The sequence below is a fragment of the Pituophis catenifer genome, unplaced genomic scaffold (assembly GCF_029215685.1).
Source record: "Pituophis catenifer annectens isolate HBS135680 unplaced genomic scaffold, rPitCat1.0.hap2 SCAF_2, whole genome shotgun sequence".
NCBI classification, from domain to species: Eukaryota; Metazoa; Chordata; class Lepidosauria; order Squamata; family Colubridae; genus Pituophis; species Pituophis catenifer.
The window spans coordinates 136964628-136982409 of record NW_027256882.1 but is presented as its reverse complement, the minus strand read 5'-3'; the positions used below and the strand labels follow the sequence as shown (position 1 = coordinate 136982409).

The window sequence follows — 17782 nt, the reverse complement described above, 5'->3', positions numbered from 1 at the left end:
TTTTCACTTTATCTTCGTGTGAAGAAGCCTGTCTGAGATATTTATTCAAACTCGTATCTTGTAGTGGGCTCAAACTGGGCTTGCCTTAGTATTGGCTCTTCCTCCTGTCCCTAAAGGCCACCCTAAATGCTCTATATACGCAGTGGGTAGAGGTCTCAAGATGCTCACCAGAAGATATATGTATTTTAGAAGTGCTGGCTTATCTGGTCATAGATAATTGATTCCTCTTGTTCTTCTAAAGGACTATGTTCCCTGTTCTCTGTTTGAAAATACCGGGCAAAGCCATTGCCTCTTAGCAATTCTCTTAGCCTTTTTGGAGCACACATTGTTCTTCTCAGTATGTGCTGATTAATTTATCAGCATAAATATCATATTCTCCAATCTTGTGTTTTACAGGGCTGCGATCTACTTCACCATTGAGATGGTAAAGGGTCTTCGGAGTATCATTTCAATACTAAAGGGTCAGATTGCCAATGTGAGTACTAAATGGGAGTGGTTCCCCTTTTTAAATAATTTTATTTATTTATTTATTTTAATTTGATTTATATGCTGCCCTTCTCCGGAGACTCAGGGTGGCTTACAATGTGCTCAGCAATAGCCTTCATCCTTTTGTATATTTATACAAAGTCAGCTTATTGCCACCACAACTGGGTCCTCAATTTACCTACCTTAGAAAGGATGGAAAGCTGAGTCAACCTTGAGCCTTGGCGAGATTCGAACCTGCAGTAATTGCAGGCAGCTGGTCTTAATAACCAGCTTAATAACAGGGTGCCTTAGACCACTGTACTACCAAGGCGCTTTTAAACACAGTGTGAAAAGAAACATTAGCAATTAAAAGGACAAAAAAAAAAAGAAATATAGAAAGTACTGTGGCCTAAAAAGCAAATATTTAAAACCTGCATAAACTGAGATTATGTATACATTCATTTGAAACACACAAATATAAACATCTGGATTTATTTTTATTTATTTTATTTATAACATTCTTATGCAGTCCAACTCCCCTACAAGGTGGGGAAGCATGATCAGCAGAGTTTATATCATCATTTATCCAATTCCACATTTCCAGTCCTTATTTCCTCCAGTCCCAACAGCTATTAGCTTTTCCCCATTTCTACCCTCACCACTGAAATGTTTCTATCTAAAACAGATCCAATCTATTTCATTTCCAGAGCAAACATACATTTTGATTTGGATACAAACCCCCCTCCAAAAAAACCTGCTAACCATTGTAGGCATTTTCTGTATCCTTATCCATTTTTAGTATTTCTATCTAAACAGACAATTTTAGATAGGAATAATCTACAATGAGTTACATGATTACCGTGCCTAAAAATGGAGACGAAATCTGATTTAAAATATTTTTAAAGGAAAAAAATCTTAGAGACTTTACTGTGTTTATTCTCAGACAACACTGTTTCCTACATTGTAAAGACCTCTAATCCAAAAAAAAAAGTTTGTTTGGTTTTCTGTTGAACTTTGTTATATGGCAGCTAATAAAAATATTCATTTTTAATGTTGCAACATTTTATTTGTCCTGAAAAAAGAACAGAATTATACAATTAATTATGAACGTACTGATTTCCTCAAAAATGTTCAACCAAAATGGGTAACTAAATAGCAATTGCCAAAGTTGGTAGTATTCACCAATTTAATCACACTCCTTCAATTCAGCATTTTTCCTTGTGACTTTTTTTAAGAAAAAAGAGCTTGTCTTCCTGCATTGCCCAACTTACACTAGTTGTAGCTAGGTTGTTGAGGGGAGTGTGCTGCAAACTGTCTGTGCCCAAAGCTCTACAAATAAAATGGACCTCCTACTCTAGGTACCTGAACTGTAATTCGACTTTCCCTTTCATACCTATTTTGCCAATCATAAGTAAACTTTTAACAATCAACGCCAGCATAAAAAACAATTAGCAATTCTGCATTGTATTTGCTTCAGCATTCATAATGTCCATGTTCTATTAAGAAAGTCAATTTCCTGCTGCTCATCTTAAATGTGTCTCATATTCCAGGAAAGAGAAGACAAGAAGTTTCTCATTCAAAGGCTTCATATTATATATGAAAAATGAAAGTACAACAGGGTGAAAATGAGGTAAGGCCATTTGGAACTAATTAGGACAGGACAGGACAGCGATATGCCAAACAACAGGACCCAAGTAGTTGGCTAAAAACTTTGCTCAAACTAGCCGACAGGCTATGCTAAATCCACACAGCTAGTAGCCTCATACCTTATAGTTTAGTTTAGGAATTCTGCAATAGTTGTTTTGTTTTTTCCCTCTTTTCAGTAGACCAAAATACCCAAGTGCAGTTACAGGTTTCCCTAAGCCCCTTCCTTCAGTGTACAACACTGTAGCAAATTACCAAATTTTGTCTAGAAAATTACAGGCTCTGAAGCAAATATATTTCAGAGGAAGGCACATTAGTCTTGTTTTTGTCACACACACACACACACACACACACACACACACACACATAAATGAGAAAGACTATCCCCACTAAACTTAAGATATTACGCTGCCATGATTGCGGGAACTTTCTATGGAAGGACGATGACCAAAGCAGCAACATGAACAGGTGGATGCTGAAATCTTGCTATGACTCACAACATTTTTTCTAATAACGTTTTTCTTCCATTTAGGCTCAAGACTGAAAATACTTCCTTCCATCAGAACTATAGCAGGCATGAGAAAAAAAATGAAGAGAGTCTGGGAGAGGGGGGTACACATTATAATAGATGCTTAGGCTGCTATTATACAGGTAGTCCTCAACTTACGATCACCATTGAGCTCAAAGTTTATGTTGTTAAGTGAGAAATTTGTTAAGTGAGTTTTGCCCATTTTACGACTTTTCTTGCCACAGTTGTTAAGTGAATCACTTCAGTTGATACGTTAGTAATCACTAGTTGTTAAGTGAATCTGGCTTCTCCATTGACTTTGCTTGTCAAAAGGTCGCAAAAGGGGATCACCTGATCCCAGGACACTGCAACGGTCATAAGTATGAACTAGTTGCCAATCATCTGAATTTTGATCACATGATCATGGGGATGCTACAAAGGTCGTAACTGTGAAAAACAATCATAAGTCACTTTTTTCAGTGGCATTGTTAAATTTGAACGGTCACTAAATGAACTGTTGTAAGTTGAGGACTGCCTGTATTTGTTTACTCTTGGGAACCAAGTCTTTAGATCCTCTATTCAACACATAGGATGCTAGAGGACATTATACAGTAATTCAAGTACTGTATATATGTCTGGGATTTTATTTATAAGCAAAGATGAGGTTGGACTGTATTTTGCAAATTGGTATTTTGAGGACAAATGTAAAAAGGCAAGATAAGGGTTGAAAAATGTGTTGTCATTAGGAATTGCATTATTCATTATTGACTCTAAAATCATCACTAATTTTCTTATTACATTACAGATCCATTTTACCTTAGCATCTTTACCAGCGAATGTACCAAGTGAACCTTTCGCTGAAGGACTTCTTAGGAAAAGGAGAATAGATATGTGGCTATCCAGAACAGGTTTGATGAACATGTTCATGCTGCTGAAGACATCTGACCTTGACGCCCTTCACTTCCTGCATGTGAATGTTACCTACCTTTAGTTGAAGAAGTTATATTCTAACTGTTTGCTGGGCATTCCAGTTTGTCTTCAGCCAAATGGAAACCTTTCCTGAACCAGACTAAGAGCTTCTAGACTTCCTGAAGATTTTTACAGACAATTTTTATAACAGAGAATTCAAACTTATATTTTATAATGTGCAATGATCTAAGTACTTTGTTTTGCTAGGATTATGAAATCTATGACCTCACATGGAAAGTGTAGTTACTGGAATGAAATCTTTCTTACAAAGGACCTCATGGCTTAATATTATTAAAAATGATTGTCTTTAAAAAGCTCTCTAGTTACCTAAGAGTAAATTATATTCCCTTTTAATTCATTTGCTATTAATTGCCTAAGTGATGGTGAACAGTTGTCATTTGTTAAGTTCTCATAGTGTGCAGTTACTCCAACATGGTTGTGCATGCCTACATTTTAATTCATATCCTTTGAATATATTTTCACTTCAGGTAATCTGAAGTGATTATTGCTGATTACTGCTGATTGAGCACTAATCTGTAGAGGAAATCTTAACTCTTTGCTACCTCATCTTTTATTTTCTTTGTGGAATTAAGGTGTACAATTATGGGCCATTTTTCACAATTTCTATGTTCCAGACAGTAAATAAAAACTGCAACTTTCTTTTTAGAATTGTCTGCCCACAAGAGTCAGGTGAGTGAAAGATGGTATGAGAATGTGTGTCACGGTGAAAGCAAAGCATGTGTTTTTTTAAAAATAAAATGTTGCAACCTAAGCCATGTGTTCAAAACTCACTGAAAAATTCTAGCTGCTCTGCCACCTAATGCCTTATGAAAATAAATAAAATCCCATAATAAAATCTAACGCCCTTTACCTCAGCTGTGCAAAATATTTTCCCAAAGATGCTAACTAGTGGTGGAGCAGCAGAACTAACCTCATTTCTGGACATGTCATATCTCCAATCTATCCATGTTGAATATTAAGGATAGACTATGCTTGCTTGCATTTATACCATTGGAAATGCTACTTTAACAATCAATTATGAAATATGTTTCCAAATCAGAGATTCAGAAAGCAATGTAACAGGACTAATACCAGCTCTACTTCTTAGAGGTCAGTGGCTCTCCCTTGCCAGCTCTATTTTTTTACTTATTCTCTGAGCCCAATCTAATTCCTCAGGGAAACCGTAATTTATTTTGGCCTGCAAACTAAATATCTTCTAAAGAGCAAATTACTAAAACAAAGTTACTAGTAAATTTCAAAAAAATGAAAGTAACGACAAGCCTTGTACAGAATGATGTTGTAAGAGCTGCTTAATCATTGACACAATAAGTGGTCTTTACTTTATGAAATATTTATTTCAAATAAATATTTATGTTTCTAATTTAGAGCATTGTCATAGAAACACCAGTAAGAAAATATGGCAGCATAAAATAGGTTAGTTCATAGCTTTCAGATGCATTGAGTTCATAATTAACCTGTTTTTGGTATTAGGCTTTCAATTAATTGCAATTAATGCAATTAATTAAAGCTCCCACTAAATTAGGTGTTTATGGAGAGTGGACACAGAGAGATACAGCATGATGAGAAGGGAGAGTCAGTTCTACTGTGTTGAATCTACCCATTTTGTGAGACAGGAAGAGAATGTCATTTGTGTTCACCTCTAGTAAAACCATCTTTGTGATTGTCCAGCAGTAGGTGCAACTGGACTGAATGCCAGCATTCATTCTGTAAATATTCTTTACTATACTTTTAACCCTAGTATATAATTGGTTTCTTATAAGCCATTCAAAGACTCTCAAGAGTCACTGAATTGGAATAAGTAAATAAATGCATTCAAATAACAATTTAGTGGCTCTGATGGATGCCACTGACACCACAAGAGAATAAAATGGAAAGCTGAGAAGATAAAAGTTAAGTGAAAAGAGTGACAGAAGAGCTGAGGTTTAAACAATACATCCAATAGTGATAAGACTCTCATCTCGTTACATCTTACATTTTACAATTTTTAATTGGTTGAGAGAACTAATTAGTCGTGCAGAACTTTAGAATTTGTACATTGCATACCCATTTTGTAATTCAGCTATAATCTATTGACATTGTTTTTGCTGATGCCCCATGACTCAGCTAATCTGGTTCACATGAGCTCATCAAAAACCTGAATTCTAAGAATGTGAGATTCTTGTGAGAAGAAATCAAAGTCAAGGAAACACCACAGAATTAACACATTTCTAATGTATCTCACAGAAAACCAATAGTATACAGTGTAGCAAACATACGTCATGTGTATGGCATTTAATACAGATTAATGTTGCCCCTGCACACTGGTCTGGATGGGCTTTCTGGCTGAGGAATAGCAGAGACTGCACCATTGGCAAAAGTTATCTGCTAAATCCCATCAAGTTAATACTTCTTAGGTCTGAATTTTTGGTTAGATCATTGTTGTAGAAAATAGTTAAAACTATTGACAACTAAAACACAAGAGACTATGCACACAAACTCTTGAATAAGGTACTCTAGACTTGAGCAATCTGAATTTCTAGTGTGTTATAGAACAGGATTTTGTTTGCTTTGTACTTCCATCAAATCTGACTTCATACAGAGCACAGAAACATGAGTGAAATTAAATTTCACGTTGCCTACAAAACCTGATTGGTACTTCTATTACAGCATATTTTACTTGCCATTATTTCAACTCTACATATCTTCATCTAGAGAAAATGATACAATACTGTATATCATTACTGGGCTTACTGTTAGAAGCTACAATATTCCCTTTCAATGCATCTGCATTCAGTAGCAACAATTCAATATGCCAGTTAAGAGGCAATCCACTGAATAATTTAAATGACATATTTCTACATCAAAGTATGTGATAGCAATGTTGATCCGCTGTTTGCAGGAAACATTTCAGCTTCCTGACGTTTCCAGATTCCAACTTCAATCATGCAGGGTGGATTGAAACCACTTCATTATATCAGATAAGCCCCTGCCATCTCGTGCACTGATCTCAACCACAGTGATAACCTGTTTGGCACAAGCAATGATATCTTGAATTCGGAATAATGACTTCATCTCCACCAGGGACATGTAGCATGGTAAGTCACTAGGATTCAGAATAGTGAGAAAAAAGGTAGTTACACACCCATTTCCATTTTGAGCTGATAAAAGCCACTAATGTAAGTCTTCTGTGTGGAAATTCAGCTTAATTTTCTTACATTTTGTTGAAAATGAGGAGGACAGGAACTGATGTTAGCTGTTCAGCAGAAAGGACAGACAGAAGCTGGACACAGGATGCGGAAATCTGGGTAGGGTTGGCAGCATCAATCATATACTGCAAGAGACAGGGAGCCATATACTTAAATAATATCCTAAAGTACTGTATAAGCTTGTTTTCTTATTTCACTATTTGTGCTGTTTGCCATGGGAAAACTAGAAATACATAAAAATTTGGTACAATCTGAAATCTATACTTATAAATCTATAGACAATGGGCTGTAAGACTATATTTTTACAACCCTTTAACCCCTTTATTCGGGATGGAGTTGGAGCGATTGAATGGAGCTGAGCGGTTTACTGGCTGGATGCCCTTCCTGACACTTACCGGTATGCAGAATTCGCACAGGTATCAGGAAGGGCATCCGGCCATTAAACACATTAAACATTAAACACTCTGCTCCATTCAGTCACCCAACTCCACCCCAAATAAATGGCTTAAAGAGTGAATGCTAAATATAATATATGCATACCTACGTATAACTAATTTGTTTACCCTATGTACAACACTTTACATAGAGGTTTAGAATTATATTTTCTTATAAAGGAATGCCAATTGTGTCTATCAGCCCCACCAGATCTGGCAGAAGGGATATTCTCCAAATCCCATTGATTAAAGAGCATCACTTGGCAGGACCCAAGAGATGTGTCATTTTGTAGCATTGCCTGCCCTTTTGGCGCATCGTTCTTCCCAAAATTAGATCATCCCCCAACTTGGCTAGTTTCTCCGGAGTCCTTAAAACCTGGCTTTTCTTTCAGGTATGTGGCTGGGAAGTAGTTGTGATTATGAGTTGTGCAAATTTGTTACTGATTGGTTTAGCCTTTGCTGTTTTTCATTTTTTCTTTCTCATGTGTTTTTATATACTGTATTTTGTGTTGCACAAAAAAAATCTGAAGACCAGATTAGGGATCATCCTGGAGACAATTTTAATCTAGTTGGTTGCTGAGAGTCGAGACACAATACTGACTTGATGGCGCACAATAAATTTTATTATGTTGAAGTTTTCATTGGGTTAGTTATTCAGAGTCACTTTATATGAGACAGGGATCATATAAATCTAATCCTTAAACACTCTAGCCTAAGAAATAAGAGTGGGAAATTTACTTAGCAACAATATCCCTAAACTTTTAGATTTATATATTAAATATATGTTGAGATTATAAATCCAACTGAGATGTCCCAGAACATCTAGAATCGCTTAAAAACCCTCAGAATATAGTTCTAAACTTAGAAACATGGTTGTTAAGAGAATCTGGCATTGACTTTGTTTGTCAGAAGGTTGCAAAAGGTCATCACATGACCCAAGACACTGCAACCGTCATAAATATTAGTCACTTGCCAGGCATCTGAATTTTGATCATATGACCATGAGGATGGTGCAACAGTCGTAAGTGTGAAAAACAAGTCACTTTTTCATTGCTATTGTAACTTTGAACAGTCATGAAAGGAATAGTTGTTAAATCGAGGACTACCTGTATTTATTTGACATTTTTGCCCACTTACAGCAAACAAACTTTCAGCAGGTTAAAATCTTAATTGTAACGAAGTACCCATGGCACAATTATAAATTTAAACTAAACAATACAACAAAATTAAAAAATAAATTTAAAAAATTACTGCTCAAGTGAAGAACAGAACTAGCAAATAGAAAGAATAAATAAATTGCAACAAATCAAAAACTTTGAATAATGCTATCTTCAGTAGTTACCAAAATAAATAAATTAATAAAGTAGGAACTGATTGAATGTTATGGGCAAGATGTTCTAGAGCAGGGATGTCAAACTTGATTTCTTAGAAGGCTGCATCAGGATTGTGTTTGACCTCTGGGGCCCGGGTGTTTGTGGCCGAGGTGGGCATGGCCAGTTCGACGTCACTCATCAAGGCTCCCATTTTCGGTCGTGACTTCCTACTGCAACCCTCTGCCAGCAAAAATGGAGCTCGGGGAGATCGCATGCAGCCCACCTGGGCTCCATTTTCGGTTGTGATGGGTTGGGAGTGTTGTGGGCCACATACAACCCATGGGTTTGGCACCTCTGCTCTAGAGTGCCCTGTAGCTGCACACCAACCACATTTTTAATAAGCATGTTCCCACCCCCAAAGGAAGAATAGAGACGAAGTGGTAGGGTTGGGCCCGGAGGGAGGGGTCCCTCTGGTTGAGATGTGCCCACCAGGCTTCAGAGCATTCCATCAGCCGAGGGCCCAGGGGAGGGGCGGGGGGGGTGGCGGTTATTATTAACGAAGGTCTTAGTCCGAGGGAGACCACTGTGCCACAGATTGCCAGATGTGAATCCCTCTTTGTGAGATGGGGTCATGGGGTTCAGATGGGCTTGTTGCTTGTGTACCTGGCTCCCTGCCGCGCGGCAACGGCCCTGCCCGAACTCCTTGACGTGATAGCCATGGTGGCAGTTGATACACCCAGGCTTATGGTCATGGGTGATTTCAACTTGCCGTCCATCGGTGAAACGTCTGAGACGGCTCGGGAGTTCATGGCTTCCATGACGGCCATGGACCTGACCCAACTAGTTCATGGCCCCACCCACAGGGGGGGACACACTCTGGACTTGATTTTTGTCTCTGGCCAGTGGTTGAGTGATCTTATTATAGGGGATATAGACATGGAACCCTTGTCATGGTCAGATCACTCGCTCCTTCGCCTGGACCTTCGAACCGCTACACCCCGCCGCAGGGAGGCGGAGCCAATAAGATGGGTCTGCCCCAAGTGCCTGATGGATCCTGATAGGTTCCAGATGGAGCTTGGGCCATTTCCTGAGGATCTAGCACATGACTCGGCTGAGGACCTGGTAGCCGCCTGGGATCGGGCGGCTGGTGGGGCCTTGGACCGAGTCGTGCCTTTGCGGCCTCTGACCCGGTGCCAATCCTGCGCAGCTCCTTGGTTTACTGAGGAGCTGAGGGAAATGAAGCGCCAGAAAAGATGCCTGGAGAGCGGTTGGAGGGCCAGTCTCGCTGAATCTGATCGAACACTGGTAAGGTTGCATATTAAGACCTACCTAGTGGCGATAAAGACGGCAAAGTTTAATTACTTTTCCGCCTCTATTGTGTCATCAGGGAATTGTCCGGCCGCCCTGTTTAGGGTGACCCGCTCCCTGCTCCATCCGGGAGTGCGGGAGGATCCCCTGGAAGGCAGGGCGGAGGATTTCGGACAATACCTGTATGACAAAATTGCTCAGATCCGGGGGGATTTGGACTCTGACTGGGTAGATGAGGCAGGGTGACAAGGAATAGTCTTGAGAATGTTATCTGGGAGGAGTTTGATGCTGTGACTCCCGGTGATGTGGACAGGATTTTGGGGAAACTTAGTACGGCCACATGTTTACTGGACCCGTGTCCCTCCTGGTTGGTACTGGCTTCCCGGGAGGTTACACAAGGCTGGCTCCAGGTTGTTATTAATGCTTTGTTGAGTGAGGGTTACTTCCCCGCTGCCTTGAAGGAGGCGGTGGTGAGGCCTCTCCTCAAGAAGCCGTCCCTGGATCCGGCAATATTGGCCAACTATCGTCCTGTCTCCAACCTTCGCTTCATGGCGAAGGTTGTTGAGAGTGTGGTCGCGCGACAGTTTCCACAATTCCTGGAGGAAACATCTTATCTAGATCCGTTCCAGTCGGGTTTCAGGTCTGGGCACAGCACGGAAACGGCATTGGTCGCGTTGGTTGATGATCTCTGGAGGGCTCGGGACAGGGGTTGCTCCTCTGTTCTGGTCCTGTTAGACCTCTCAGCGGCTTTTGATACCATCGACCATGGTATCATGCTGCACCGGCTGAAAGAGTTGGGGGTGGGAGGCACTGTATTGCGGTGGTTCTCCTCCTTTCTCTCCGACTGGTCGCAGTTTGTGTTGGCAGGGGGGCAGAGGTCGACCTCGAGGCCTCTCGTCTGTGGAGTGCCGCAGGGATCGGTCCTCTCGCCCCTTCTGTTCAACATTTATGTGAAGCCGCTGGGCGAGATCATCCGTGGCTTCGGGGTGAGATACCATCAGTATGCTGATGACACCCAGCTGTACATCTCCACCCCAGGCCACCCCAACGATGCCCTTGAAGTGATGTCTCAGTGCCTGGAGGCTGTGCGGATCTGGATGGCGAGGAACAGGCTCAAGCTCAACCCTTCCAAGACTGAGTGGCTGTGGCTCCCGGCATCCCGATATAGTCAGTTGACTCCATCACTGACTATTGGGGGCGATTCCTTGGCCTCCACAGAAAGGGCTCGCAATCTGGGAGTCCTCCTGGATATGCAGCTGTCCTTGGAGGAACATCTGACGGCTGTAACCAGGGGGACCTTTTATCAGGTTCGCCTGATTCGCCAGTTGCGGCCCTTTCTTGATCGGGATTCCCTGTGCACAGTCACTCACGCCCTCGTCACTTCTCGCCTTGACTACTGCAATGCTCTCTACATGGGGCTCCCCTTGAGGGGCACCCGGAGGCTCCAGCTGGTCCAGAACGCAGCAGCGCGGGTAGTGATGGGAGCAGCATGGCGCTCCCATGTAACACCGCTCCTGCGCGAGCTGCACTGGCTCCCGGTGGTCTTCCGGGTGCGCTTCAAGGTGTTGGTTATCACCTTTAAAGCGCTCCATGGCATAGGGCCTAGCTATCTTCGAGTCCGCCTGCTGCTACCGACGACCTCCCAGCGACCTGTGCGCTCCCACAGAGAGGGCCTCCTCAGGGTGCCATCAGCCAAACAATGTAGGCTGGTGACCCCCAGGGGGAGAGCCTTCTCTGTGGGGGCACCTACCCTCTGGAATCAGCTGCCCCCAGAGATAAGGAGAATCCAAGACCTCAGTGCCTTCCGCCGTGCCCTTAAAACCCACTTTTTCCAGCAAGCCGGGCTGGTTTAGGAAGAAATTTTTTAAAATTTTTAAATGTTTAATTGGTTTGTGGTTTTTTTAAATTTTGGGCCAAATTTATATAGATTTTAATTGTTTTTAATATTTGTATTTCATGTTTTTAATTCTGGCTGTGCACCGCCCTGAGTCCTTAGGGAGAAGGGCGGTATATAAATTGAAAATAAATAAATAAATAAATAAATAGTCATCACATGCAAATGGGTCCAGGGACAATCTCTTGAGGAGACACACCACAGGCACTTTCAAGGTAGCTGACCTTAATTTCCTCCCTCACCCAATCTGTTCCCTGTCTTCCAGATACCCGAAAGAGCCAAGAGAGCAAGAGGGATGAAGCACACAAGGGACAACTAAAAGGGCACACTATCAATTTCATTAAAGTTCAAAGGATAGAATTTATTCCGGGTAACATGGCTAGATGGACCACAAAGAATCAAGATTTTGATGAATCAGAGTAGCCTTCACGAAAATTTGTGTTAAACAGTCACAGGAATAGCACACAGATAGCCCTCGACTTACAACTGATCATTTAACACTGTTTGAAGTTATGACAGCCTTCAAAAAAATCTACTTATGTCCCATCCTCAAAATTATGACTGCCATTCCCCCTCACCCAGTGGTTGTGTGCTTGCATTTCAGGGGCTTGGCAATCAGCTAATCTTTATGACCAGCTTCAGTATTCCCTGGTCATGTGCCCTTGATTTACAATATTTTTTGCCATTTTTTGGCAAAAACCACCTATGTAGTTTGTATAACAAACATGTGTTCCACTTAACAATATTGATGACTCACTTTACAATAGTTATGAAAACAATCACAAAATCAAATTAGATCACAAGGTGCCTCAATTATAATAGCAACAACTTACAACCAAAATTCCGGGTTCCACTGAGGTCCTAAGTCGAGGACTACCTATATACATCTTTCTGTCTTCCGTTCCTTAAATGTCTGTGCCAGTGCAAGAGGTCAGACTGCAAGACGTCAGATGTTTTATGGCAGCTATAAATCTTACAACAGTACAGCCCAGGAAAAATAAACAAGGAGCCTGGGTTCCATGCAGACAAATCCTAGTTCCAGGAATCAGAGCTAAGTATATTCTTGTACTGATCCAAAATTCAGTCAGGGAATCAAAAACACGGTCGGAAAGTCAGGCCTAAGAATGAGAAGTTGCTTACCAACAGAAATCTGATCCACAAGCCCTTCTTTTATAACATGATTCAGGCTTGCCTGTTTCCAAAGTCAAATCTCTTTTGAGGGCCCTTATGAAGCATTCACCCCTCTGAGGTGAGAGTCCCTGATCACAAGGTGCCATTTAAGAATAATATTATACTCCTATTGCCTGTACCAGGCATCTGGGTCTTTAACCCAAAGAGCAGATTTTTGAGAGAGCAGTGTCACTGCCCTCGCACAACCAGGTTTTGGAAATAAACAGTACACTAGATCTGCATGTTCATCAAGTTGTAGACAAGAAAAGTTTTATAAGGACTGCATCGCAGCTGACAAACCTATGCACTGACACATGTACAGTACCAGTGGGCCAGCTAAATAAGCTCCCAAAGCCACAGCCTCCAAGAAGATCCAGATACCCTCTAGCTCAGTGAGTAGCTGCTTTACTTCCTCCCTTTTTCTGCCAAGCGTCTGCCATTGATCTGCTCACTTATCTTCATCCTCCCAATTTACAACATTGCACTTTTTTGCCAACTCCAATATTACAGGATAAGCATGACCACAATCACCCAGAATCTTAAACTCTACCAAAAATAATTCTAAGTAGTAGTATCCTTCCAATCTGACCTCACTCTCCCTTTCAAAAAAACATTCATTGTTTAGCACCATCTCTCATTCCTTTGCATCCATATAAGCAGAAAAGCTGGTGTGCCACTGGTAGAAGTTAAAAGGCCTCTGTTCTTGCCCCCCTCCCAGTCCACTTTTAGCAGCTCTCTGAACTTTTAACTGCCAACCAGCCCCAGAATAATCACACAATCCTAACACTTCCCTGACTCCATAAAAGAGCAGGAATCCCTCCAGGATAAAGAAAAACGCCATATGTAGATATGAAATACACGTATCTGAAGAAAATTTTCCTTTATGGATTTCACACAGGATCAAACCCCAAATCAGGAGCATCTACACAGGAAAGATACATGTTAAAACCAGCATGTTCACAAATCTCCTTGCTCACATCAAGGACTAGCCCCTCTATAAAACTACGCCTCTGGACCCCATTTCCTATGTAGTCTACCCCAAAAGCAAATCCCTTTGTTCTTGGGAATAAAATTGGATTTCTTTTCTCACAGTATGTCTGGATTTCATGTTTTAATTTGTTTTTGTGCTACCCTGGCTTATAGGGCCCCAAATTATTCTTCTAACACCATAAAACTGGTTATAATCTTGCAAGTTTATTATAAAAATACCACTGAATTATACATAATACATTAATGAATGCTCACCAGGACAGCATGGCAGTCACTATAATAACTGGACCAGATAGGACCCATGCATCCTCCTAGCTCTCGAATTGTGATCTTCCTTCCTATTGGGAGATCAGTAAGATTTGTGCCTACCTGCAAAAACACAATCATACAAACATATACACAGATGTAAAAATGAATTGATGTATAACAATACCATAAACTACAATAGGTCTTATTCCTAAGAATCTGTGCACAGAACTGTAAATACTATCTACTCTGTTAATTAGGTTCCTTATCCTGATATAGTAATCTAACTCTCCTAATTCTAATGAGAAAGAGCAAAATCTGAATATTTTTCCATAAAAAGTTCTGGTATGCAATATCATAAAGTTGTTTTCAGGATCCTCAGAAATCTGAGCTCTATTTTCAATGCAAGGTCTGATATAATTCAGTAGTGCCAGAAGGCCTTCTGCTTTCATTGATGGTATGTTTTCAGGATTTAAATATCCAAAAATATCCATGTCATATACATACTATTGAGCTATGACTAACATGACTAACATTTCCACAGGTAACTTGCCTTTTCCAAGAGTGGAAAATAGCAGCAGCTGAAAAATCATAAGTTGGAGGGGACATGATAATAATTCAACAATTCATTTATTTATTTTTCACATTTTTAAACTGCCCATCTCCCCAAGAGATGAATGCTATTGGGTAAATACATAATAACAAGCCACAGATGGACACGTCCCATACCAACACATATTTTATAATGTGTGTTGGTATGGGACGTGTCCATCTGTGGCTTGTTATTATAAAATATAATGGAAGGAAAATCATAACAAATAGAGAGAATAATAAAGTTTGTCCCAGAAGAATTAATTCTGAGGGCCACCTACTGGCTTTAATTACATGAGGCTTTAAAAACCTGCTTTGAATGAAGACAATCTGAAAACAAGCATGAACTTGATGATTAGTAATTACATTGCAATAGTGACAATCAACTATAAAATTACAGTTAGAGCAGCAAAAAAGTTATTTTTTAGAGGTATCTGTAATCCTGTAGTATTATGATGCACAATGTGAACTGAGCTTTAGTTAAGTCCTACTGGTATAGTATATCATAAAGCGGTATAGTGTGTACTGTCTAGTGAACACACTAAGCCAACATTCACTATCTTTATTAGAAAATTTGTAAAGATTTAATGAAGTACTATCAAAGTAATTGATGTTACTTCTTTTAGCAGTGACAACTTGCAACAAATGTTTTCTGTTTTCTCTTTACAGAACTACAACTAATAATATGATTGTGTCAGGTGATGCCATAGTATTTCAACTAAGTTAATGTCACAGCTTTAACTTGGATATTCCAAAATTCAGTTTTCTTCTGCTTCAGTCATTTTGATGTAGATCAGGGGTGGTATTCACTTACCTTCGCTACCGGTTCGCAAATGTGAGTGTGCGCACACTCGCTTCACTTGCATGCGCAGGGCCTTCCGCGCATGCACAGAGCATCAAAAACGTGCATAACTGGGACGTGATTATGTCCAGGTGGGTAGGCGGAGCCACCCGCAGCTACCACTATTGGTTCACCCAAACCAGATAGAACCAGCTGAATACCACCACTAATGTAGATTTATATGTATTTTACTATTGTTTTGTTGCATGAGCCACATTCATTTAAGCATCAGCTCATGGACAGATACCCTGCCATTTTCCTGATAAATCTGCTGACACAGCCCAAAATTTGGTTTTTTCAATTATTGCAAGGTGAAAGCAGTCCCATTCTTTATGCACTCTTCTGTTAGAATGCAGTATGAAATCCACAAAAATCTTTCAAGCTCATAATTCACTTCTACAAACCTGTGTCATGGAGGGAAGGTTCCAAAAGAGGCAACCAACTTTTTACTTAATTGAGAAGAGTCCCTCAAATTCATGCCTGGATTGTCATCAAATTAATTGAAACCATCTAATTCAACTTGAGTTGATTATCCTAGGCTTCACATATTTTCCATAGCAGAGATATTAAATACTCTCAATGTTCCATAAAGACATGACACTGTGCAGTTTTCAGTATTGTTTGTTTAGTATAAAGGTACTAGGCTAGAAATCATGAGATCTAGTCTTGCCTTAGACATGAAACTAACTCGGTGCCTTTGGGCAGTCATTCTCTTAGACCTAGAAGAAGGCAAGGATAAACCACTTCTGAAAATCTTGCCAAAAAAACAGGGATTAGTTTAGGTAATTGCCAGGAGAAAAGGCTGACCTGAAGGCATAAAAGAGCTTTCTCTATTGTTTACTGAAAATACAAACAAACCTAAGCATACATCATGTGATATCCAACACTGCAACTATTAATCCACTAGGCTAGCAAAATATATTCAGTACCTCAGCACCACACCATGGCCATTCCCTCAGCAGTTTGTACAGTCTGACTAACAATACTCTGCCAGCCAGCTTTTCAGCCATTAGACAGGCTGTGAAGAAAAGAGCCTAATGCAGAAGGCATATATCTCACTCTTGCCCTATAATATTGAGAAAAGGGGAGGGAGAACAAAAAATTCTGTTTAAGGGTACGTATATATTAATGTATGGATGAACATGAGTCTCCTAATTCTGTTTTCCACTTCCTCATATATTGTACCTACCAGCTCCAACTATTTATGTGGGCTCAATTCTATACACCAATCAACCCTGATCTATTCAAGCAACAGTGCTTAAAGAATTTCTTTCACTGGAATTCTTTTCACCAAAACTAGTGAACCAAAGATAATAAAAAGCCATACCGTTGGCAAAGTAGCTGGTGGGTCTCCGAGGTCCTTGGCACCACATTTGGAGCTCAGCTGTATAAAAAAGCCATTAAGGAAGATGGTAGGAAAGAATAACATTCAATACAATAAGATATAGGTTGGATTGAAATTTTCCAGAATAGCCTTTCTCTCAGATGTCTTCCATTGCCTATGCTTATCTGGGAATTATGGAAATATTTCTCAAAGATCATTACCTGGAAAACAGCAGGATATGAGTAGGAAAGGCTGCTCAAGGAGGAGATCCCATTTACACCCTTGCCCAATACAGCAAGGACTTAATATTCTGTGTCATAAAAACCTACTTTCCAAACATCAAGCAGCCATTTTTTAATTCCATTCCTCTCTTTGACTCTTAACTCCATGCATTAGCCCCAAGATTCTTACAAGAGAGGCCAAACCCCTATAATTTTTCCCCGGGGTGTGCATTTAACGATTTAATATTGTATTGTATGCTGCACTTGGAAAAAGTAATGGCAGCGGATATTTCAAGCCTTCCTTTTGCATTTAAACTTCATTAAAATTAAATACAACCGACACGGGTATTTTTTTTTCTTTTTGCACTGTCATACATTTAATGGATGCCCTCTTCAGTCCCATTTAAAACCACAGTTTAGCAATCACAATTTAGTCATCACTTTCTGCAATCTCTAGAGGCCACCCTCACTCAGTCCTATGCAGAGGCAAGGCGCACCCACCACCTCTCCTCGCTCCTTTCTTTTCCCCTTCCTCGCCAGGCGCTCCTCTACTTCGTCCGCCTTTGACCCAACGAACCCCGCTTCCCTCTTCCTCGCCGGGGCCCGAGGATATTCTGCAGCCGCTTCACCAGCAGCGTCTTCCCCACCCCGGTAGCCC

General features: G+C 40.5%; 2 protein-coding genes across 3 annotated transcripts in view; one reads left to right on the top strand and one right to left on the bottom strand.

Moving 5' to 3' along the window:
* TMC6 (transmembrane channel like 6) overlaps window positions 1–3862 on the top strand; it is a 30187-nt gene extending 26325 nt beyond the window's left edge. Inside the window, exons 18-20 of the mRNA XM_070934685.1 lie at window positions 397–475; window positions 2016–2095; window positions 3423–3862. Coding sequence (XP_070790786.1) covers window positions 397–475; window positions 2016–2072 — 136 coding nt within the window. The 3' untranslated portion in view covers window positions 2073–2095; window positions 3423–3862. The remainder of the gene's footprint in view (window positions 1–396; window positions 476–2015; window positions 2096–3422) is intronic.
* Window positions 3863–5798: 1936 nt separating this feature from the next.
* On the bottom strand, window positions 5799–16968 carry ARL16 (ARF like GTPase 16). 2 transcript variants are annotated; one of them, XM_070934683.1, is made up of 5 exons: window positions 16907–16943; window positions 16509–16645; window positions 14157–14270; window positions 6802–6917; window positions 5799–6689 (listed from the first exon to the last, which is right to left on the bottom strand). In XM_070934683.1, the coding sequence occupies exons 2-5, from the start codon at window positions 16587–16589 to the stop codon at window positions 6524–6526; spliced, it is 477 nt and encodes a 158-aa protein (XP_070790784.1). In that variant the 5' UTR covers window positions 16590–16645; window positions 16907–16943; the 3' UTR covers window positions 5799–6523. The 2 variants fall into 2 exon arrangements, with proteins under 2 accessions (XP_070790784.1, XP_070790785.1); XM_070934684.1 differs by lacking the exon at window positions 16509–16645 and having other exon boundaries at window positions 16907–16968.
* Window positions 16969–17782: the final 814 nt, after the last annotated feature.